The sequence below is a fragment of the Rissa tridactyla genome, chromosome 7 (assembly GCF_028500815.1).
Source record: "Rissa tridactyla isolate bRisTri1 chromosome 7, bRisTri1.patW.cur.20221130, whole genome shotgun sequence".
Taxonomy (NCBI): domain Eukaryota; kingdom Metazoa; phylum Chordata; class Aves; order Charadriiformes; family Laridae; genus Rissa; species Rissa tridactyla.
The window spans coordinates 5,207,862-5,231,330 of NC_071472.1; the positions used below are offsets into that span (position 1 = coordinate 5,207,862).

The 23,469-nt window shown below is 40.5% G+C and overlaps 1 protein-coding gene across 3 annotated transcripts in view; it reads right to left on the reverse strand.

The window, feature by feature from the left end:
• The window catches only part of ARHGAP15 (Rho GTPase activating protein 15), a 344,807-nt gene that overhangs the window by 315,240 nt on the left and 6,098 nt on the right, over window positions 1–23,469 (reverse strand). For 2 of the 3 annotated variants that reach the window (XM_054208190.1, XM_054208189.1), the window contains 2 exons: window positions 23,101–23,161; window positions 6,273–6,452 (listed from right to left, as the gene is read on the reverse strand). In XM_054208190.1, coding sequence (XP_054064165.1) covers window positions 6,273–6,437 — 165 coding nt within the window. In that variant the 5' untranslated portion in view covers window positions 6,438–6,452; window positions 23,101–23,161. Of the gene's footprint in view, window positions 1–6,272; window positions 6,453–23,100; window positions 23,162–23,323; window positions 23,444–23,469 lie in introns of those variants that run through there. The other variant, XM_054208191.1, reaches the window with a different exon arrangement.

A 23,469-nucleotide genomic window follows, 5' to 3' on the forward strand; every position in this document is an offset into this window, starting at 1 on the left:
GCTTCTGTAACAAAACAATGTCTGAACTGGCAGCCATTTGAATCTCTCACAGGTCATTGAGCATTCTAGTTAATTACTCTATGAATAGCCTGTTTTTCTCCCCTCTGGAAACACGTTTCTAATGGCAGTCAAGGTCTGACAAATGTGTCATCTACATAATTAGCTAGGAAGCAACACAAAACATTAAACATGCTTTGTGCCGACAACTATCAAAACATTTCATTTGTTGTCAATTATTCATTACTTTGTAGGTTCTGAAGGGGTTGTTATTATGGAAATAAGTCCAGATGCTAACAAGGTTAGAGTTTTTTATTCAAATTAGTAATCAGAGGACTAACTTTAAAAAATGCATCCCATGTACGTTTATGGCAGCGTTCAATCAGTACTAAATTATAAACGAATGCAGTTAAGTTCAAGTTAAAATAGCCATGGCAGGGCACATACACTAATTTGTAGAGTTGCATCTCTCTTTGAAGTTTTCGGATCTAAGCTGAAGTAGCAAACTTTCAGAACCTTTGGCAAGACTAATTTGTGCTTGGTAAATAGAGTAAAGATTTTCACAGCGTGAGATAATGTAAGATTGAAAAAAAAAAAAATTAAAAAAAAAAAACCTGGAGGTTTTTGAACCTTTTTTCCTACCCTTCTGTCACACTGAGTAAAAGTCAAAATCAGCAATTCCGACTCATAATATCTCGTCTGAACTTCAGTTTGGTTTAACAAGGAAGCCAAACCAGTCACATTCACCCCTCCCTTAATAGAGCTTGAAATGAATTTATCCTCGCTTTTAAGAAGAAATAGGTGCTGGTTATTTCTTTTTTCTATGATCTCATTATGATGCTGCCTATCAAGCTACGCAGCTGAAATGGTACAGTGAAAGTGTTTGGAGGAGAAATAAATGGGGAGTTTAACAATAAAATTAACTTCTTCCTTTTTAGCCAAGATTATTTCAGTTGAAGTGCTAGAATACAAATATACAATAAAGAATACCTTCTCACAGGGCATATATAGGAAAAAAAAAAAAAAGGAAAAAAAAATTATTCAGAAAAACAAAAGGCTTATTCTGAGCCTGGAAAAATGCTTGCACACTAGATGCCGATCCTGAAAAAGGGTTGGGAGGCAACTTCATTGCTCCCTTGAGAAAAGTTGCTTATTGAAGGTAAACTGAGCCCTGAAATATTCTCGTCCATTAATATTCTACTTTCAGCCTCCAAGTCAAAGGAGTTTACGGTATGAAGGACACCCATGAGCAGGTAGGGGGGCACCCGGCAGCGGTGGTCAGCGGAGGCTGAGGGCCTGGAGCCGGAGCGGCTCCTCAGGTGGGGAGCAAGGGAGACACGTACTGAAACGGATGAAAAACTGGAGTCAGGGTCTGAACGAGGCAGTCTGCAAGCACGGCACACCCCAGAGAGCACATCTAGGTTTTGAAAGCACAAAACCAGTTTGAACACAGCGAGGGGACATATGACACACTTCATTTCTCATTTTCCTGCACTAGAAACGAGAACGACTAATGGTACTCAGCAGATTATTTTTTTTTTCCACTTCTGATTTTTTTTTTTTTTTTGGACAATATACATGTTCAAGAAGTAAAACTGGACCTGTGTTATGGACTCACTGCTTTCCATCAAATCTTTCACACCTACCCTGAAATATTTGGGGCAAGCAAGGTGTAAGCTTGCATTTATTAACAGTTCCCACACTTGTCATGGGAAGCTCATATATTTTCCTACAGCTGGCCCAGTGCTATCATACGATTTGCGCAACACCTTGAAGAGAACACAGCTGGTTCCTTACAGTGGTAAAAGTAGGTGTATCTACAACGGACTAGTGTATGACAATAAAATTTGCAGAGAATAAAACCTGGGCAGTCACTATTAGAACACAATAAAGAGAATATTTTTTACCCCTTGCACCTCAAATGTGCACAACAGGGCAGGAGAAGGTTTTCTGCTTCTAGAAATATTTTGCCAAGATTTGGTTTTCTCCTCCAGGAAAAAAAGTGAACTGAGAAAAGAAAAAAAAAAAAAAAAAAAAGGAATCCTCAAAAACTTTCCCTAAATAAACTATACTATAAAAGAAGCTCTGGTGATCTCTCAGAGATTGAAATAATCCACTTTCAGTTAAAACTACCCATAGCAATGAAACCGAAAATACTCTAAAAGAGGGCTGGAGTTTGTCTTGTAATTAACATTAAACAGATAACATATTTATGAGGAAGTCAAAATATTTTGGAAGCCGATAATCCTGTAAGCCTTAACATGGTATAAAAACAACAAATAAATGCAAAGTGTTACTGTTACACATGCCTGCCTGATCAATGGTTTTCACATATTGATCTATAAATGGAGTTGACAGTCTGTGTTGGCTGCACATTTTCCAAGCAGCTCTATTTTTGTACAAAACCAATACGGGCAATTACCTTTGTTTGAGATGCCAAGTCTTATCAATTCAATGTGATTTAGTGTCATTTTAATTAAATATCAGGATCTACTTCAGGACAATCTATACAAACAAAGCCTCAAACTTGACTATAAGCTTGATTTGAAGTAAACATGTACAAGCCCTGCAATTTCAAAATATGGCTCAAAAACTCTGCTAAACAGAAGGCTTATATTTTTAGCAATTTTATTTCTGTCTTTTTGGCTAGCCATAACTTTGGCAAGTGTTCTGTGATCACAGGAGTAAGAAACAAAAGAGGATTTCTTCCCGTTTCCCTGATAATGTATTAGAGAGATAAATAAACCTACCAGTTTGTTTAACCTAATCAGAAAAAGCTCTAATACATTAACATTTTGGAATGTCTAAATAGGTTCTAATTCTTAATATAGACACCAATAAAAAAAGACATTTCATTGTTTGAAGTTGTTTTGAATGAAGCAAAATGCACTTCCCTGGGGTTTAACAGATGAAAATAGCAAATATTCATTTACATTGCTAGTTCAGGCGCTAACATTAAGCACAGAAAGAGCCCTTGCTTACCACAGTCTGCGTCCAGCTTTGTGATTTGTGCTCTTTAAACTCCACATTAATATCAATTTCAACCTTTGCACAACGCTCAAGCATTTCCATCGTAAATAAATAACGTGAACCCCCAAGAACCTACATTTAGTTTTTGCATCGGTTAGCTTACGCATTCCACATTTGCATCTTTACTACTATTAAATGCACAAGTGCATATGGCCCTCCTGATGTACGATGCATATCCTTCTTTGTCACACTATGGAAAATAATCTGTCCACCTTCGAAAGTATAGCCCCAGGTGTGCTTACAAGCATCACAGCAAATGCTTGAGAATACAACAAATCCCTTAGAGAAAATTATATATTTTCTTCTCTATAAATCATCAGTGATCTTCTCGTTTTGTGCCTGGGTTTTGCCCTTTATTGTCTGGAGGTTTTGTTTGGTTTTTTGTTTGTTTTCCCCCATATATGTTTTAGAAATATATATTTCTATTGATTGTTCAAAATGTGCCAAATGCCAATTGCCTTAATCCACTGAAGTCAGTAGGTTTTGCATAAGTTGGGTAAAGAGGATTTGACCCATTTATTAATAGAACATAGGGTATGGTGCACGTCAACTATGGGTGGCAAAAGAGTACCATGGAGCCCCTTATTTAGCTATTTCTAGTTTTTGAAAAGAAAAATCGCTCCGATGATAGGACAAAAATATTCAATGTAAAATAGAAAATAAGCATAAGGAGCGGATACCTTACAGATCATATCCACCATCCAAGCAGCGGCAGACTGCTGAAAACCGAAAATTTCCAAATAGAAAGATCAGGATAAATCCTTTTTACCTTCTAGCACAAAATAATGAGCTTTGCTTAACATATGGGTAATATGTGTCTTTCAGCAGGGACCTGTGTGCCTTCAAATGCAGAAGTGAAAACTGTGTATATAAGTGCACTGGAAAAGAGCGTCACGAATTTTAAAACAAGATTATTACTTATCATTATTATTATTACGCGCGTGTGTGTGTGTGTGTGTGTAATACTTGGACCCTGGTTTTTCAAGACACTTGGAGAGCCAGAGCCTACTCTTCTCCATCACTTTCCCTTAAATCCTTCAAAAGTCACTTGCACAGATTCGGATATGCCAGCGTGCAATTGATACCCGCAACTGATATTTCACTGCTCTCTTAACTTGAATCTCCCTGCGTTTAAAGCACGTGTTTGAAAACGTTTGGATCCGTAGGAATTCCGCTTTTAGTTTGGGCGTTAGCAAACAACTTTAAGAGGCTTATTTAAGTAAATACACCAGAACACTTTCAGTCTGTCAATATCTAGTCAGAAAATTCTGCGTGGCGAAAAGAGATGAAAAGAATTGAAATAGAAAGGAAATTAGTAGCATGGCAAGCTTTCAATCTATTATGTCGGAGCCAAGTTTGCTTGGTAAAATGACATATACTCAGTAAAATTCCACTTTTATATAATTAGCTACTAAACAAATGTAACACAAAGCAACTTTTCAGCTCTCAGCCAGGGAACGTATATTGTACCTGCTATGGTTATTGGAATGCGGCAGCGAATATTTATGTCTAATTTAACTTTTTAGAGCCCTTGCTCTGTAACAGTCCAGCATACTATCCCCAAAACTAAAGTTATGTAACAAGGTAATATCAACAATGAGAAACTGCATGATAAAATCCTGCCCAAAAGTGAAAAATGCTAATTTTGTCTCATTTAGCAGCTGGATACAGAAATGCTCATTAGTTTTAAGAGGGTTAATCCTTTTAACTTTTGCATATTGATATGCCAATTATGCCTAATTGTACAAGAGGCATCAGTCAAGGTAATAGTGCATAAACACATGAAAGTTATTAAGTACATCCCAACATGTAATAAAGTAGGTGTTAATTGGTAGCTGAGTTCTGCAGGCTATTGAGGTGGATAATTCATTGAGAGATGGATCACTTGTAATTTCTCTACATAATTCCTTTTGCAGTCTCATGCTGTGATGTTTTCATGCTTGTCAAAAACAACTGCAGCCTAGTGCCTTTTGTTAAACACAGCCAATAAAATATGTTAGGCATCATTAAATATACTTAACTTTTAAACTTTTTCAAAGGTACAGTTCTTCCTGATAATACATTATAGTATTCCCAGTAAATTACTGTAAGCATCGTTTCAGGTTTGTAACGGAGGAACGTTTCACATCAGATAAAAGGGAAGAAGCACGTACAGTGTGTCTGAGGCAAACAATATCGTTGAAAGGGAAGGTAAATGGGTATCTTATCAGCTGCTAAGATCTAAACAGATTTTTCTGTCCGGAAATATAAAGTGCAATGAGTTAAGCTGTACCAGAGAAATTAATGATTAAAATAACGTATTTCTAAATAAGTTTGAATTTTGTTTTTGGACTTAAATGGGAAGAAAATACAGCTGTTATTGTAGGCTTCCTCTATTTCATAACTTTGTTAGAAAGCTGAATATTTCATAGGAATCCATTACATCAACAAAACAAAAAATTAATGGCTGGCATGGTTGTGAGAAGTGACTGAGACCTGGGACTCTGTCCCCAGCTAACAGAGTTTTTTTGCTCATTTGCATTCTCTGAGAACAAAATGGATCTGGAGTCCAAAAAGTGGCTAACATTGCATAAATAATTTTGTAACATCATATGGCCTCAGCTGCAAGTTGCCACCATTATGGAAGAAAATTAACCAGGGGAGACTCATACCAATCAGTTTGTTTAGTAGCTCAGAAGGAGTACAGGGGCAGGGACGCAACTGGCAACAGAGTTCATCACTAACTATTTAATTTAAAAAAAAAATGGTAATGGATTAAAAATGACTCAACTCTGTCAACTATTAACATAATAAGGTAACTTCAGTGTCTGCTTTTTCACAATTCATTCATTCTTACAGCAAGATTTATTTTTGTTATTGACAAAGTTGCCCTTTATTTACAGAGTTGTAATTTCCATTTCTTTTCTTTTGTCTGGATTTTAATGTTTGCCTTTTGAGAAATCGGGGCATATATCTGATACTGTAAGTACTATTCTCTACAGCAGCCATTTTTAAATACTGTAACACTTGAGAGTTGAAATGCTGAGAAGATGCTATGATCCCGGCCACCAAAGCCAAATTTTGTCTTTCAATGATGGAAAATTGCTATTCCAATGCCTAGCCATACTCCTAAAAACGTATCAGTACCATTAAATCCCTCCTTGCAAGGAATGATCATGAAACCAGTATCTTAAGCAAACTTAAGATAATTCCGTAGTTTTTAAAAAATTGGAAGACTCAGAAAATATGAGGAGTATTTTACTTACAGGCTCAGCGACTTTCATGTTCTCGGACAGAATCATAGATTTGCTTTGGCTCAGTCTGTCGTGGTGACTGTTGGCATTTTTGATCCTCATTTGAACAGCCCCCGTACAGTGGTGGGAAGGATTAGGCTTTTCAGAGGCAGTATCAGAAGTTGTAGACCTTTCCATGGTTACTGGGTTGACCTGAAGAACATAAAATTAGAGCATTAATCTAGGGATGCTTCATACAAAAATGTATCAACGTATATGTCATTTTAGCCAGAAGAAGCTGAGTTATCTTGCTGGCAAGATCTTGATCATCTTTGAACACCAGGATAACTATCAGCTGTGTCAGCCTCTAGTTTTATTATTGTCCTTATCACTCACCCATCCAAACTGCCTTGGAAGAGTTAGTTTATGTAAAAGATTATCCTTATCTCAAAAGCCATTCTCCTCTACGGTGTAATCTCCCTCTAAGCCTCTGTCACGTCCAGCTGGCAGCCACTACACTTTGTCTTTGGCCCTGCTCACGCTACACATTTGAAATCTTGCAAAGGAAAACGACATGCTGTGAAGCCAATTAACATATCTTACCTCCACAGTTCAATACACGCGTGTTACAAGTGCATCACAGGCCCATGCTGCAACCCTGCTAGTGTCCTAGATTCAAGCCCAGACCTAAGAAAATTTCCCTTAGTTTTAACAATTCTACCAACAGCACGGGTGGGATTTTTGTTTCTCCGTTCATTTTTAACATTTTGAAATGGAGAAACGGCTGCGCCCATCAGCTCTCAAACCCCTGGAGGGATCGGGGGAACTTGTATGGAATGATATTCTTCTCTAGCAGTGCTGCTAGAGTTCAACCTCTTGTCTCCTGCCTCCACCAGCAAGAGCTGCTTCATATTTCGTGTACAAACATCAGGACAGTGATGTACAACACGTGCTCTATTACCCTCCCCCTAGTTCACCCTAGCACTACACGTAAATTGTGGGTGAAGTAATAAGCTAAGAGTCATAAGAAAACTTGCTATTTATATCGCTATGTAACCGTATGAGAAAATGTGTGAGGAAGAGATACTATATAAGCTGGAATTGCTGGTTTCCCAGCTATGGAGCCGGGGTAATCCATTTTAAGTGTAGTTATAATATAAACTATTGAAAATCAGCATTTTCCAAATGGACTTGAAAAGACGACTTTTTCTAACATCTGGCGACGCTAAAAGATGACATTCCCTGATTTCAAGAGAGCCCGTTTCTATGAAGGCATCAGAGCAGGGGAGGATATGGTGCCGGAGTGAAGGTGGGAGAGGAAGATGAGGAGCGTTGCTGCACATCTCCAGGCAGGACCACAGGGCATTGTGCTCATAGAAGGACACAGCTCTCAACTTCACCCTCTCCTGGCCCTAATAAATCAATTGCTTACAGGAAACTGCCTTAGATACAGATGGCAATAATGAGAGATCATGTAGTCATGGAATGGTTGAGGTCGTAAGAGACCTCTGGAGCTCATTTGGTCCAAACCCCCCCTGCTCAAGCAGGACAACCTAGAGTTGGTTGCCCATGATCAAGTCCAGATGGCTTTTGAATATCTTCAGGGGGATTTAAACACAAACAGCCAGAGATATGGAAAAGTGAAGAAACACACCACTTGAAGAGGGAAGTGCTTCAATATTAGCCATTATTCACTCAACGTTGCATGCTATGATAGAAACACTAACTTTAGTAAAACCAATAGTAAAGCTTATGCTCGGTGGTTGTTTCCTGCATTGAATTAGTTACTCAAGGATCCCTACAGAAGCCGAACCACAGAAAGAGAAGAGAAAAATTTCACTAAAGCTGTTTCCTGCTACTCGGGAGTGTGCTTGTCTATTTCTGCCCCAGAGCTGGTGTGTGACACTGGGGAAAACTCTTTACGTGGACCTTTAGGAGACCACACTGTGTACTCTTCCTCTCTGAGACACTTCTCACCACCCTTCGGAGGAGTCACCACTCAAACCCATGTCATAGGGACGCTTTGCCATTTTGGCAGCAAGGTCTGCAGCAGCAGTAAGCAGGAAATGATTTTTTTCCACATTCTAAACTTGGAGAGTCAAACCATTCTGTATTTCACGTTGGTATCAAACCAAATTTGCTTCTCAACAGATTTTCAGTAGGCTCCAGGCTGGAGAGCTGATCAGACTCGAGAGACGAGAGCAACACTGGCTCTGTCACCAATCCAATGTTTGGCTGGAGCACATCTCTCAGATTTTCTTCTGAAATCTCCCACCTGTAAAACTCTGACATATCTCTTCTTGGGAGCACTATGAGTTTTAATCAGGTAGTGTCTGTCTGCTGTTGGCAGTACATAATGTGCTGTAAAAAAGTTTAATAATACGACAAAGTCATGCCCTGGATCTCGAGTAGGAGCACAGTGAGTTCATGATGTGTCTTCTGAAAATTTTTATTCTAATCTCATTGAACCTTAGTTAATTTTCCCCCAAATTGGGACTAATCCACTGACATCAGACTACTACAAGGAGATCCTCTGAGGCACTAAAATTACCGCAACCCCAAGAAAAGAAAAGAAAAAAAAAAGAAACTTCAACATTTCCACCACCAGATTTTATTTGTCTTAGTGTAGAGCATGGTGAGACCCTGCTGAATGTGAAAGAGATCTTGAAGAATATAAAGGAAAGGTACAAGTTACAAAAGTTGCTCCCTTAGGATTTCCAGGTACAAATCCTTCACTGCCCAAACTCCATTAAGACTCCCGACAGCAGTATCGGCCCTGCGTGCCAGTAGATGGCACCCTGAATATGAGCTCCACAAACGCAACGGCATTGCGTTCACATTTGCAAGAAAAATTTGGTGGTATGTTGGGTCCTCTTTTTTTTTTAATTTTATTTTTTTTTAATTTTAAAAAATAGCAGAGAGGAATACAGTCAGGAAACAGATAAAAATATTGACAGAAAACAGAAAAAGGATCCTATCTGACGTTTTTACGATTTAGTGCTTCCAAACTGTTATTAGCAGCACCAGGGCCAAGTTTGGGCCGGTTTTGCAGGGGAATTCGTTTCACTTACTTTGGAAGGCAGAGCTGCCAAGCCCTGTGCAACTGCTTGTGAGGCACTCCATGTTCATTATATAATTAGCTAATTTGCCTTTTGGCAAATAGTTAGCATCTGGATATAAATTTTAGTTCTGAAACCTCCTACGGTTGATTTGCTGGAGAAAGGCATTAAACTAAGACAGACTTTTCCCCCCTCCCCTCCCTGTTGTTTATAGGCTTCCTGGAGCAAAGGAGCAGCATAAGTTTAAGGCATTGCCCTAAGAGAAGGGCGACAGGGGAACACCCTGAAAAACCCTCTTGGAAGTAGCTGGTTTGCAGCTCTGTGGAACAGAAGCGTCAGGTTGGATAAGAGTGGGGAAAAGTCAGGGAACGGTACAGGTACAGGAAAAATCCTTGACGTGAGGTTGGATGGATGATACAGGAAGGGAAAACTGATTCCTAGGGTGGGGAAAAAAAAAGATCACATTGGATGTGAGAAAGAAGAACTTTAATTTCTGGAGGGTGGGTAGATCAGTTTAGTCATGGGTCAAGAAACACCACTGATCTGAAAGGACAAAATCACCTTTCTGGCTGGGACAGCAAAATCAATTCGGTCCTACACACACCGCCACTTTTGGAGATACCTTCAGGAGTTCAAAAGCCCGCACTAAGGGAAGAAGGGGTTCATGCTTTTAATTAAATTATCGGCCTCAGTGGGTCAACACTTGCAATTGCTTTTCCCATGAATTGGTCCATGTGCTTGGGATGCTCGGAGGGGAGACAAGCCTGCTTCAGCAAGCTGCACAGCATCCCCGTAGAGCATCTGGTTGAACTGGAGCCAGAGCTCAGACAACTACAGGTGTGAGGCGGCTGCTAAATAGTCAAGAGACATTTTACATGCCTGGCAGATCAACAGTTAAGATCCTAAAACCTCGATTTCTAAACGTACAGTTGACTTTCAAACACGTGGTTTGGAAGTAATGAGTGTTAGAGAGGTGAAATACAGAAAGGTTATTGCGGATGCAAATCTGTACACGCCGTAAAGCCATCCCAGTTCTGAGAATCAGGCCCGGGTCAAGAGAGTAACACAGCAAATTGCGGAGATCAGATCTCAGTCTTCCTCAGAAAGTGCTGTGCCTTGGCAAAGCTATGTTCAACAACAGTTTTTGTAACATTTCTTTTAAAAACACTGTTTTCACGAAACCTTGATGTTTGATAACAGTGAAAATATTTAAATTAGTTCTAATTTTTCTTTGAAGGGAAAAAATACTTTTCTGCCCTTTCCCTTCAAAAAGAGAAAGGGGATAATAAGGGAAGCAAAGTAACAGAGTTACGTTTCCAATGAAAAACAAAACAAAAAAAAAACCTTCCTTTTGCTATTTTTAATTTCCATGAAAATAGGAAAAATATGCTTTTTAGCTTTTTGCAGAAATTAGGAAAGTGAACTGTTTTGCCTCACTGCCATTCATACGTCTTTGGTAGCTTAATTATATTTTCTGGTACTCCCCTCCTACAACAGCCCGTGGAGCTAGAGGAAGTTTCATATCGCGTTTATCAGGTTTTAGATCCAAATTGGCGTGTTGCTTTGTCCAGAAATTGGTCATATAATGAGTGGACTGACTATTATTACCCAGGAAATTTATGTCATGAGTTTTGGTATGGTGTTGTTAAAGTTAGTATCTAGGTTTTCTACGAAGCAAAGCAAAGCAAAGCAAAGCAAAGCAAAGCAAAGCAAAGTATTAGTTCTTCAAGAAAAAAGAGGGTAGCACTATTTCTAAATTTTGGCTTGAGCTATGCCTATGTTTCCTACAGCTACATTCAGTGAAAGACAGAATGCAAATGCTAATTCATTAGCAACTTGTACCAAGTAGCAGTTGTAGCAAGTTATCCAAGAAAGGAAAAAAAAAAAATCTATCCATAATTAATATAATTCATTGCATTTTTTTTCAAGATCATGAGATTAAATACATTATATATAATTTTCGGTAAGATTTTAATGTCCAACTTCACTCCTTATGACATATTTACCACTATCAAGTCAGAAGCATTATGAACATGAAAGTGCTCGACATAGTCATGTGAAAACACTTCAAAATTAGAGTGCATCTTGTTACATTCACTAATTCCATTCTTCTGCTGAAGAGCATCGTGTACATGAAGAGCATCCATTGAAACCTAACGCGACAATATTTCAAAAGAATAAAAATCAGCACTAGGTTCATCATTACGGTAGACCTGTGAGCCTGAAAAACCATAAAAATGGAAGAGGAAGCAGGAGATAACAAACGAAAAAACAAGCTAATACCACACACGTGGTGAGTCAGAGCATTCTTGTAAAGGAGAAAACGTATTGCTGTGCCTGTGAAAGAAGTGTTTAAAATCAACACACCTACGCAAATATTTCTGCTGTTGGGTTTTGCTCTTAGCCTTTGCTACACTGTTTGTTATCTCTGCTGAAGTACAGCTCAGGGGCAGTAAGTGCTTAAACACACAACTGGTGGAAATAAAGGGGGACAGGTGAAAAAACCTATAGGTAAAGCGAGGGGATAACAAGTAAACTGCCAGATAGCTTTTTTTCAATTATTCTTATCTGCACTCTGCTCCGTATTTTTTTTCCAGCCACCCCCACCACGCTGCTCTCACAGCTAACACATCACATATCTGCGCCCAGGGCACGGACACAAACAGCAAAGGGATATGGTGTCCTGGGCTGGTGCCCAGAAGAGTCCTGAAGCCAGTTTATCTGAGTACTAGAAAAACAGAAAAATCCATTGTAATGAAAATACGAAGCAGATGTAACATTCCTGTGCCTTTTCCTTTGCAGAAAGATGTCATCCAGCCTGGAATAATTTGTACTTAGGAAGTAGCATTAATTTCACCCATCGGTCATCTCTCTGGTCAAAGTAGGAGATCAGAAATGACACTACATCAACATTGCCTGGATCTTTACTGCAGTATTATCCTTTTATATCAGATAGACAATAAAACAGAATTTGGTGCTGAGTTCAGTAAAATGTTAAACGTACTAAACTCAACAGCACAGTTTCCCTTATCAACCAAACTTGCAATCTCATCAGCAAACATCAGTGAGTTAGTTGATACATGCCAAGTCCTACAAAAACCATACTCATCGGCATTAATTATCATATCTCCTTTTAATTTCTTTACCTGTTGCCGTATTAGGCTTTCAGTGGTGTCTCTCAGAACAGACAACACACTGATCAAGGACCACGGAGGTCATCTTACCTCATGTTTCTAAAGGCAGCCTTTTTAATCACCCTTTTCTAGTCCAGTATTTGAGAACTTTCTGCAGATAAAAGCAGAAAAGGCCCGCAGAGTTCTTCAGGCAACTCTAATTTACCTGTACAGTTACCCATGCCTCTCCTGGGGTCAAAGAGAAGCGTAAAACATCTTTTCTCATTTGTTTGTAGCAATAGCTCACTGTCCAGTGTTTCTCTCTTACCACGTGTGGAATATGCTGTTCAGCACATTATTCACAATTTTATTTATGCTCTGAGGTACATAATTCAGTCTCCATGAAGGATGCACCTATTTCTTGACAAAACTTGGCCCAAATCATAGCAAACTTCCTAGGTAGTAGCCCAATAGATGTAGTAAGACATTTTCAAGCACCGTCGTTAAAAAACTCTTAGGCTAAAGAATCTATTATCCTTGAGATTTTAACTTGATCTTTGATATGATGACCATTTCAACCTTTATGGTTTATTCTTTTATATTAAGATAGGGTTATATTTTACAATAACAGTTGGTTAATAACTGCATAATTCTCATGATTGAAATCTCATGTACCACCTTAATATCCAGTAGGAACAAAGCGTGTTATCATTTAAAATAATTTCTTCCTAGTTTGTGCAATACTGGACATGCTGTTCCTGACAGGTCTAAAAGGCCTGATCCTGATCTCGGGTTCACAGGGAGTTACAGCAATGCAAAAATAACATCAGGCACAGCCAAGGAGGAAAGCCAAGGCAATTATTGCATTCTGGAGCCAGGTATGGGCCAACATTTTATAACAGACTGAAAAAGGGAAGGCACAGACCTGCACCATTGTACAGCAGTAACTACGTTGTTTAATCTTGGGTCTAAGAACATACTCTAAGGTAGCTTTGGTGACTGAGTTCCAAAGAATTAAAGTGTTAAAACGCAGTACTTCATTTCTCGTTCCCGATAGTTACCATGCATATAAGGAATATATGATTCTCCACTTACAATACGTCACAGACCCGCATGGGTGCGGAGTCGACACCGCACAATAACGTACAGACTGTTGCAGTTTGATGCTTCAGTGATTTCCTGCGCATTGACCGCAGTGCTAAAAATATGAGTGGCTTACTGCTATTTTTTTCAACTAGCAATAACACCTTACACAATAAAAAAGTTAAAAGAATAAAATAAAATAATAGAAGGCTGATAAAGAGTCCCACTTTCTAGCAGATGGTGGCAAAATAGCTTAACCAAATATACCATTTCAGTGGAAATAGTATTAACCTTTACAAGCTGTTGCTCGATTTGTCCCAATGATTGGATGAAGAGAGACACGAAGACAGAAAATCGGAATAGCTATGCAATGGCTATCAATGAGGATTTAAGCAGGGAGCTAAGCTCCTCCTTTGTGTCATTCTGAAATTTTGTAGAAGATGATAGCTGAAGGCCCCAGGGTCTGTTCCCTGCTGTACGTAGATCTTTAAAAATAGCAGAATCAGATGAAGAAGTAAAACTGGGGTCTGGAAAAGCTACTTGTACCCTACAGGGGCAGAGATGCGCTATCTCTGGAAATGCTTTCCTATCTGGATAGAAATGCCCTGAGAATTAGAAAAAGAAGAGAATGGGAGAGAGTTACTACTCCAAAGTTGTGTAGGTACAAACACAAACTCTTCACATCCATATTTAATGTCCAGAGATCCGACCCTAACCCTGTAATCCTCCATGACCTGCTATCTACAGGACTTCCTTGCACAAATACAAGCTGACTAGGAAATACCGTTAGTATATTATTGGAAACAACAAAAATACATGCAATGGGATAAAAGAGCTTCTTCGAGTCAGCAAGTGACTGCATATGGTCATGTCTTTTCTTGCATCACTTAGTTTCTTAATTATATTACATGTGAAGGTCTCAGGAAAGGTAACAGCTGTTTCAAAAGTTCGTCTGTCCCAATGTATCATATGGGATAGCATAATGGAGTCTATTTTCGCCACTCCTATGTCAATTTAATATCTCAGTTTCAAGTAGAACTTGAAGCTAAAAGTATCCTTTGTGTACAGTTTGGCCTGCATATGTTCTGGGAACAGTCGTCCATAGTAGAAATTCAGTTGAATATGTAAAAGAACATGCCTGGGAAAAACTGCTACTTCTAGGTCTTCCTGCTGGCACCGCGTTTCATTTCTTTCTGGAGTGCATCTGATCCACGACACCTGCCTCCACTTTCCATGCTGTGCAAGCTAGTCTACAATCCTTCATATGATGAATATTGGTCATATATACACAGTATTAAAAAAAAAAAACAAAACCAAAAAACCTATGAATATCATCTGATATGTAACACTTCTAACGCATCCTACAACACTGTACAGCAGAATGAGTATGGTTTAGTCTTTAGACCAATGACAGCAAATAGTTCCCAGCATCATAAAAGTTTATAAAAACGTAATTGATTTAACGCCAAATAAGACCTGAGCAGCCCCTAGAGGGGCCCAGAGGAGTGCTGCGTGGTTGCTCCTGACCTGCCCTCACCTGTCAGGTAAGGAAAAGATCATTTCCTTCCACCTCCTTCCTTCCTGCTATACATTTATGTACTGCAGATGAGTAAAGATCAGAATCGTGTCTTTCTAATGACCACAGGTAAGACTGACCACCTCTGAACTCATTTTACACCAGCATGTGATGCTTGTCACGCAGTAACTTTTAGTTTAAAGCTGCCCAATTCTGAATAAAAAGGTTCCAATGTTTTCCCTAGGAAGATCACATAAGAATCACAAATTTTCTCCGGTGCTTGAAAGAAATCTGTTCCTATAGCCTAAATGTTCAGAAAAGTGTTGTTACTTTTAATGTTGCCAGATCTGAAGTGATGAGATACTATGGGAAAGGTTATTCTTGCAGTATTTACAGATACAAGCAGAAGCAGAAGTGACAGAAATTTCAAAGTAAGACTGCTTGAAATACTTCCAGCTCAATTTTGCAGAACTTCTCCTCACAGAGATTCGGATATTCATCCAAACTTTCCACGCTTACCTGAACTAGACATGTGGCAATGGTAATTTTGGAACAGCCCAAACTCTCTGGAGAAGTGGAAGAGTTAGTGCCACAAGACAAACTGATGTATTAGAAAAATATTTTTTAAACGCCTGAAAGCTTGCTGCAAATAGCCAAAGAAGCAAACTTCCTGTAAGTTTAAATTCCACAGCTTTGCCAACAGAAATTTCAGTTTCAATTTGACAGCGACTATATAAACAACCTATAGCAAGGCCAGCTCCGGTGGCACATTTATGACCTGAACCACATTCGTGTACGTGCCCATGCTCCCCTGGTTGCTCCACGGCAGAGAAAGCACCTCACGATCATCACTCAGTAAGACTACACACAAGTTTTATCCCACTCTACCTCCAAATCAGCTCAGCACTGCTGAACACTGGGAACAGTTGGAAATCATGCCTCCGTTTGCCTCCTGGTCCTTAGTTCCTGCAGCAATAGCATCCCCTGCACTAGAAACAAAGGCCGCCTTGAGAGCTCTGTTAAGCCTTTGGAGAAGCGGTGGCTGTTGTTTTAATCTCTTAGAGCATCTTAAAGTCCCTCAACTTAGTAGTTTAAATGCACATTTGCCATGACTTAATCCATTTTGCCGATCCATACACCCACCGTCCTACAAAGACAAGTCTGTCAAACTGAGATACTGAAATTATTGAATAGAAAAGGCTTTAAAGCTTCTCAGAATTTAAAAACAAATTAAAAAAATAAAGGAAACTTACAATAAATTTCTTTCTTTTTTATTTCAGACTTATAATAAAATTATCTTTCTGACACTGCCTGCCTCAGGAGGGCCTATGACAAAAGGCTTGCCCCTTATTTGGACAGCAAGACCCCCCTCCATCCCAACTCCCCAGGATAAGGTTCGGTTCCCTGTGCTGTGCACATGAAACAGTCCCTCCTACCCTCTCTCAATCTTCCTCCATACATGTCTGCAGCAGTTCTTGTGCTGTGATCCTGCAGCTGCTCCCTTACTTCTTCTCACTGCTCCCACTTCCCATCTGAGGGGGGAAGAAAAAAGCTCCAGACACTTCTAATCTGTTCCCACACTCCATCCCCACTTTCCTTTGCAGAGCTCCTGGTGCTGCTCTTGTAAGAGACGCTGCTGTGAAACGCAGCAGAGCCAGCACCTACAATTTTAGTAGAAAACTTTTAATCTATAGCAGGAACTAGAAGGGGAAATTCTTTGCGGCTTGCACTGAGCAAGCCCCTCTTCTGCATTTCGTGGGGCCCCCGGTTTGTTTTCTTCACCAGCCGCCTCTGCCGTGGCCCAGAGCGGAGCAGGAGGTGGCAGGAGTGCCTGCCCCACCACGCTGCTCCTCAGCACCACGTGGCGAAGTGGGGAGAAGACAAAGGCATTTGTTTTCTGTGACAGTACCTGATATCACAGTGTGTCGCTAAGATGTCTGCTTTCAGCAAAGGGGAAACACCACGGGTATTGTGCGCTTCAAAAATATAATTTCTATGATTATGCAAGAAGTTTGAGCACAGGCTCTGTTAATCATATCTGAAAATTTTACTGCAAATACACGTCGTTTTGTGAGGGACCAGTGAAAATTTTAGTGGTTCAAGATGACTCTGTAAACCTTGTATGCATGCTTTCTGCAGGTTAGGAGACCAGGGCCCACCTGCACCACCAGTCCCACCACAGACCTGCTGCACTTGGTAGGATCGGTCAGAGTCAGCAGCGGTGACAGCAGGTGCGTGATGGTGCCAGACCCACGTGCGACCACCAACAGTCACAGTGAGAAGAGTGGAAGCCATTCATCTGCCCCCAACATTGTTAGGAGTAATAATACTTAAGAAGCATTACATCTGCTGTTGGCTGTGGGTTTGTTAGGTAGCGTGGTAACACGCAGAGCTGATGGACTCCTAAGGCCCCTTGTTGGCTGGAATTGCTGCACTCCGCTCAAGTGAGCCCTCGCAGTCCTACGTACCTCAGTTAAAATGTCCTTACAGTGCTCCTACATGACTCCCTAAATATCTGTATCTTGGTGCATGATACAAGTCTGGTAAGAAATCTCTGCGCTTAACTTTTTTCATTCTTGTATTTTATACAATTTTTGTTCCACATCTTAATAGATTCCCCCTCTACGCTTACTTGCACACAAACTTTAGATGAAAATTAAAACTAGAAGAGAATTTTTCCAATTAAAATCTCTGCGTAGCAATTGTGAATGTCTCAGGTCTGTATGACCTCAAACTACTCAATCCAGAGGCAGTGCGAGACTGCCCAAAGGAAATTCAAGAATAGGTTGAAGAGACTGCTTTCTCTAAGCCTCTGCTAAGACTGGGGGAACTTCTTGCCTTTGCCATGACCTAGGGATTAATAAACAAGGAGGAACTGACATACTTTTACTTGGGCTGTTTCCACTTCCTTTGCTACTCCAAGAAGAGTGGATGCATCAGCGCCACTTCTTAGTCCAAAAATCATCACAAGAATTTGGTTACTCATTGCTACTGGTTACTATACTTTGCTTTTTTTGTTAATAAAGTAACCAAGCATGCAACACACTGCTGCCAATAGAAACGTTAATCTCTCTAGATCAAGCCTCAGCGCTACTCAGCCCAAAGCACAAAAGGCAGCACGTGTCAGAGCAGCTCAGCCAGTTGGGAAGTCTGATGTAACACCTTCCTAGTGGAAAACGTTGATTCATTTGTAACAAAGCCATTCGCTAGAAATGCATTTTGCTTCAGAGAGCCCAGGGAGGCTTCTGTTGGTGTTTGTGGTGGATGCCCATGGTGTTACTATCAGGCTCTCCTGCAATGTGGGCAGGGGTTTGGCTCTGGCCAACACCACCACGTGGGCTGAGGATCCCCCACCCCCAGTGGGACACACTTGCCAGCCTTGGGTCTGTTCCCCAACGTGGACTGCTCAGTTCCTCCAACTCCACTGTCCCAAGCAGACATCTGGCTGGCCCAGCAGCAGGTGTCTCCTGAACTACAGCTGCAGCAGAAACACCAGAAATGCCGAGAGCATCCTGACACCCAGCAGGCTGGTGACGAACCCACCAGCCATGGACGTGACTCTCTTGGAGACAGAACTCCAGGACTTCAATTGTCTTCACTAAATATCTGTGTCATTTCCCTCCTCGCCCGCAAAGGAAGAGAGTTTAGTAACATCCTGAGCAGCAGAAAAACAAGTACAGGTGCTAAGCACTATGCCTTGCCCAGGAGGAGCTTCGGTATCTGGTTCAGAGAGGTGCTTCGGTATCTGATTCAGCACCGAACACACTGGTGGCTTTGCTCAGGGTGTGGCAGGAAAAGAAATAAGAAACAAAGAGCGAGCACATACTTAAAGCACGTCTCTTCAGCTCTCAGCCACATTCACTTCTGGTTTTTCTTCCTCCTTTTCTCCCCCTCCCCTCTTATCACGTTGCAGTTGTGCTGAAAACCAATGGATGTCTTGGAGAAGGAATCAGAAGTCACCTTAAGTTCATCTGTTTGAGGACTGTGTCTCTTCAGTATATCAAGCACCGGCTTTGGAAGGAATACTCATGAAAAACTACAGTACAAACCCACAATACCCGGCTTAACTACAAGTGAATGACTTAATACCTGTCAATCTCAAATACCAGGAAGTGTTATGTTGTGTCTTAAACAACCTTAAACCACTAACCGTAGCAATATCAAACTCGTTTAGTTAAATTATTGAAGAAATGCTTCAGTAAGTATCTGTGGACTGAGTTAGTATTTTGCTATGTAACTTGCACACACCCCCAGAAGTTTAGAAGCTAATTTAGAGAATACCAAAATCTGTTAAATAACCCTCTGATATCTTACCTACTTAATTCCCAAAAGAGTTTTTTCTCATGCTAAGTAAGGTGAATGAAAATACAGAGAAGAAATGAAGAGAAAAAGGGCAAAATTTTCAAGCATGCATGAATTTTTGTTTCTTAGTTTCTGGCAAACAGGATTCACTTTTACACTTGCCAGACCTCAACACTTCCAGGTGACTTCAACATGAGCCATGAATGCACTGAAAATCTGCTCCAGCATGACCTGGCTGTGTCCGCAGACTGAGCTCTAGCGTGAGTTATATCTGCCCCATGGCCAGTTTGCAGCATCTAAATACCCATGCCCAGAAAATTGATGCCTGTTTTTCTCATTCAAACAGTCTTCTTAAAAAACAATCTAATAGCTTTTTTCAATCTAATAGCTTTTTTTTTTTTTTTTTTTTGCTCCTACTTCAGCCAGCTTGGAAGCTTGCACCCCAAGGTACTTCAAGTTCTAATAAAGATGATGGGAGTCCACAGACTCTGTGATAAGAGGTCTCACTCTTAAAATGAAAATAGGTCTACAATGAGGAAGTCCCTGTGCAAACGAGGAGCTAGCAGTGTTTGTTTTGTAGTGAGTCTCCAAAACAACCCTTTTATAGTATTTCTCGAAACAGGGAAGACTGGCAGAAGCACGCTGAGTGCATGAAGGCACAAACTTAACACCTAGCACAGCACAAGAACAACCTCCTCTGTCCTTCAGATTTTGATAAGAGAGCTGTCAGTGAAATTAAGATTCATTGAAACCTCTGGTTGAGGCAGACCAACCTTATGAGAAGGTTTCAGAAGCAGATAACACCAGTACCTCCTGACCGAGATTAAGCTTACAGGTTCCCAAATGCACAGGGAAGCATGCCGTTGGGAGTAAGCTGAAGGCAGCACATCCTTCAGCCTACTCTGAGACTAAGGCGGCATTCCAGCTATTAGTTTTATGGTGCCAAAAGCTGTTGGAAGCCACCACAAGATGGATAAAGTTTTGTGCAGGTTGTGCAATCAGGTAAGGAAATCTACTGTTGTGCTCTGAATGGCACTTGAATTATCATGGAAGATACATGGTCAGAAGCTGGGCCAAAATTTTATCCCATCTCTTTTCTTCAGGACTAACGTTATCAACAAATGAAACCAGGAAAACCATCAAAGCATCTTCACATAAATGGTATCCACCAGTACCCGCTTCTGTCTTTGTAGCACTGAGAAACAGGTTTGATGCGTCCATGTGGAAATCTTACTCAGGAGAAAAGTTGAATGTAGACACTTAAGGTAGAGCTCATGTGATGCTTTGTTTTGTCTTTAAAAGAGATCAGTCCAAAGAGCACCTACATATACAGGATTAGGATATGTTCTGTACAACTGCCATGTTTCAGGTTTCTAATTAAGGGAGTTGGAGAGGGACTTCTCCAGCATGAAGAGACAGTTTTTAGCAGCATGCAGGCTTTAACAACTCGTTAAGTGGTTAGCAACTCTCACTGATTGAGCTGACACAGCACAGAGGCAACTAAAAAAAAAAAGTCAAGGAAAGTAGGCAAGTATCAGAATTGTGACCCTAAAAACATTCAGAAGACATTGCCTACAACCCACTAAGCCCCACGTGACTTAGTAGAAACAGGCCATGAAAAGACAGTGGTTCTACTGCTGTAAGTCCGTGGGACTCCTTAGCAGAGAACTGAGCTGAAGTCTCTGAGCAGCACAGCAAAGCCATCCTCACTACAGCACTAGAGATTGTGATGGGCCCTCCATCCCGCTTGCATGGGATACTACTTTTTAGAGCCTGGCCTGAAGCTCATCACTGCAAAGAAGTAATAACTTCTGGGACCAGAAATAGATAGAGAAATCCAAACTAGGGCTGCGTACAGGTGTTTCGATTAAACTAGCACCACACTGGAGGTTGTGGTGTTGTGCCACCCAAACATCAGGAGAAGAATCCAAATGTGTCTCTGTCACCATTTTAGTTCCTGGTTCCTGCCTTGCTCGGGGTGAGGAGGAACATGCCCAAGACCATGGTCTGATACAGACCTCTCCTTTGCTGCCCTGGCAATCCTATCCCTGGTGAGAGGGACCACCAAGGGGGTCACGCACCGATGCTCGGTCAGAAAAAGATGGAGTGTCTCTTCCAAACTAGGGTATCTCTTGTATCAAAGCAAAAGGAAGTTTCTACAACAAATGCTGCCAAAATCGGCAAAGTTTTTTTTGTAATCCAATAATACTGTACAGCAGGAGCTTTAAAACACAGAGAATGCTTCAGCTGTTCACTCTATTTGGAAAAGAAAATGAACAAATGTATGTTACAGATGTAATTGGATTGAGAGGTAAAGTGAACAAGAGATGCTGTTTTTAAATTAATTTCCTTTGGACACAAAGAGGTAAGTTGCAGGGAAGGGAGAAAATAAAGAAAAATAACTCTGAGAATTCAAACTACTTTCCTAAATCTCACAGCTCTGTGGAAAATGCATTTCAAATGACTCTAAGACATTGCAGCAGTAACATAAAACCCACTAGAAACACAGCCCAGGAAGAGAACATGTTCTTTTTATACAATTTCCCTGTCTGTGCTGATTTGTGTATGCAGGCGGGACAGCTTTTTTTCTCCAAAAAGTACAGAAAATTCGAAATGTAATCTTACAACACTACGCTAAAATCTGTCTCCAATTAGTATGCACAATTTCAAAACGAGCTTCAAGCCACGTGTGATATCTTTCAACTCTGACCCATATTTCCAAAAGAAAAACAAGTTGCTTCTTACGATAAGGCTATCAGTTACAAACATGAGTCCATGTCACAAAGTTTGCACGTTACCAGGAAAACAAATCTTCACCGTAGAAAAAAATCTTGCTAATTCTGGCTTTCTTTTATGTGGCCCATAATCAAAACATTATATTGTGTTATTCGAACATCTTCCTAAATTACTATTTCCTTGTCAGGCTCTGAAGGCCAGAAAGGAGTGTTTGCCCACTGACGGCAGTCTTTTCTGATAGAAAGCTTCGAGTGAGATGGGGACTCAGGACATACAACCTCTTTCTGCCCAGCTCTGAGGCAGAGGAGGAATCAGGCTGGATCTAAACAGCCTCACGCAGGGAACATGCTACCATGACATCTCCACGAGGAACAGCGTTCAGAGAGCCCATAGACAAACCAAGGACATTTTTTGTACAACGTCCTCTATGCCACTCCATGTCCTGTTCCTATTAGCACCACCAATGAATAATAGACTGGTGCCAAACTTTTTGACACCGAGCAGGGCAGTCTCTAGTGATAACAAGTATCAACTAGATACCTACCCTTACTACTCACTAACTCTTAGAGTATCCACTGCTACTAACCGCCTCCCTCTTGGTCACCAGCGGCAAAGTCAGTTAATCAAACAGGGCTAAATTGCACCCGGCAAAGACAAATGCTGGGAAATGTGATCTAGTCTCATTTCCCACCCAGCGCCACCAACTTTTTCTACCTTTTGGGGACAAGTAATTAGTATAGGCAGGGATAAGAGAAGTGATTAGTCGTTTGGGATACCAGAGAGGGTCAGATATGGTTGCCTCTTGCGTGGGATGCAACAGATTTGCTAGATTCTGAATATTAATTTTGCCTTTAAAACATCATTTTACATCTGTACTCTCTATATTGTTGCTCGTCGCTTTCAAATTCACAAATGCCAACGGATATAAAATAATTGCGTAATTAACGTAATCCATATTGAACGCACACACAATACACGCGGTTATGATAATTTTAAAAATCTTTAGCAACTGGTTTCTTAAACTGCATTAAGATGAATTTAAGGCTCCTTACCTACAGCCTCACAGACGACGCCGTTTCATCTCAAACTGCCATCAACCAGCAACAGTTTTAACTATTTCAAAAAACGGAAAACATCTAGGTCACATGTCTATAGACAGCAGTTGGGTTAATCTCCCACAGCTCATAAAGATAGAAAGAAAGCAGGAAAAAAAAGTAAAATAAAACCACTTCCTGCAAGAGCAGAAGCTAACCATCTCACCAGTGAGCGACTTACACCCAGGTTTAGTGCAAAACTCTTCCGGATTGGACAAAAAGCCAAATTTTAAAGTCCGAAAGCAGCTCCTCTGTTAAAATTGCAACAAACAGGGAGGGTTAGTTTTTGCAGAAGGTAAACATGAGGTTTAAAAGGAAATGCGGGAA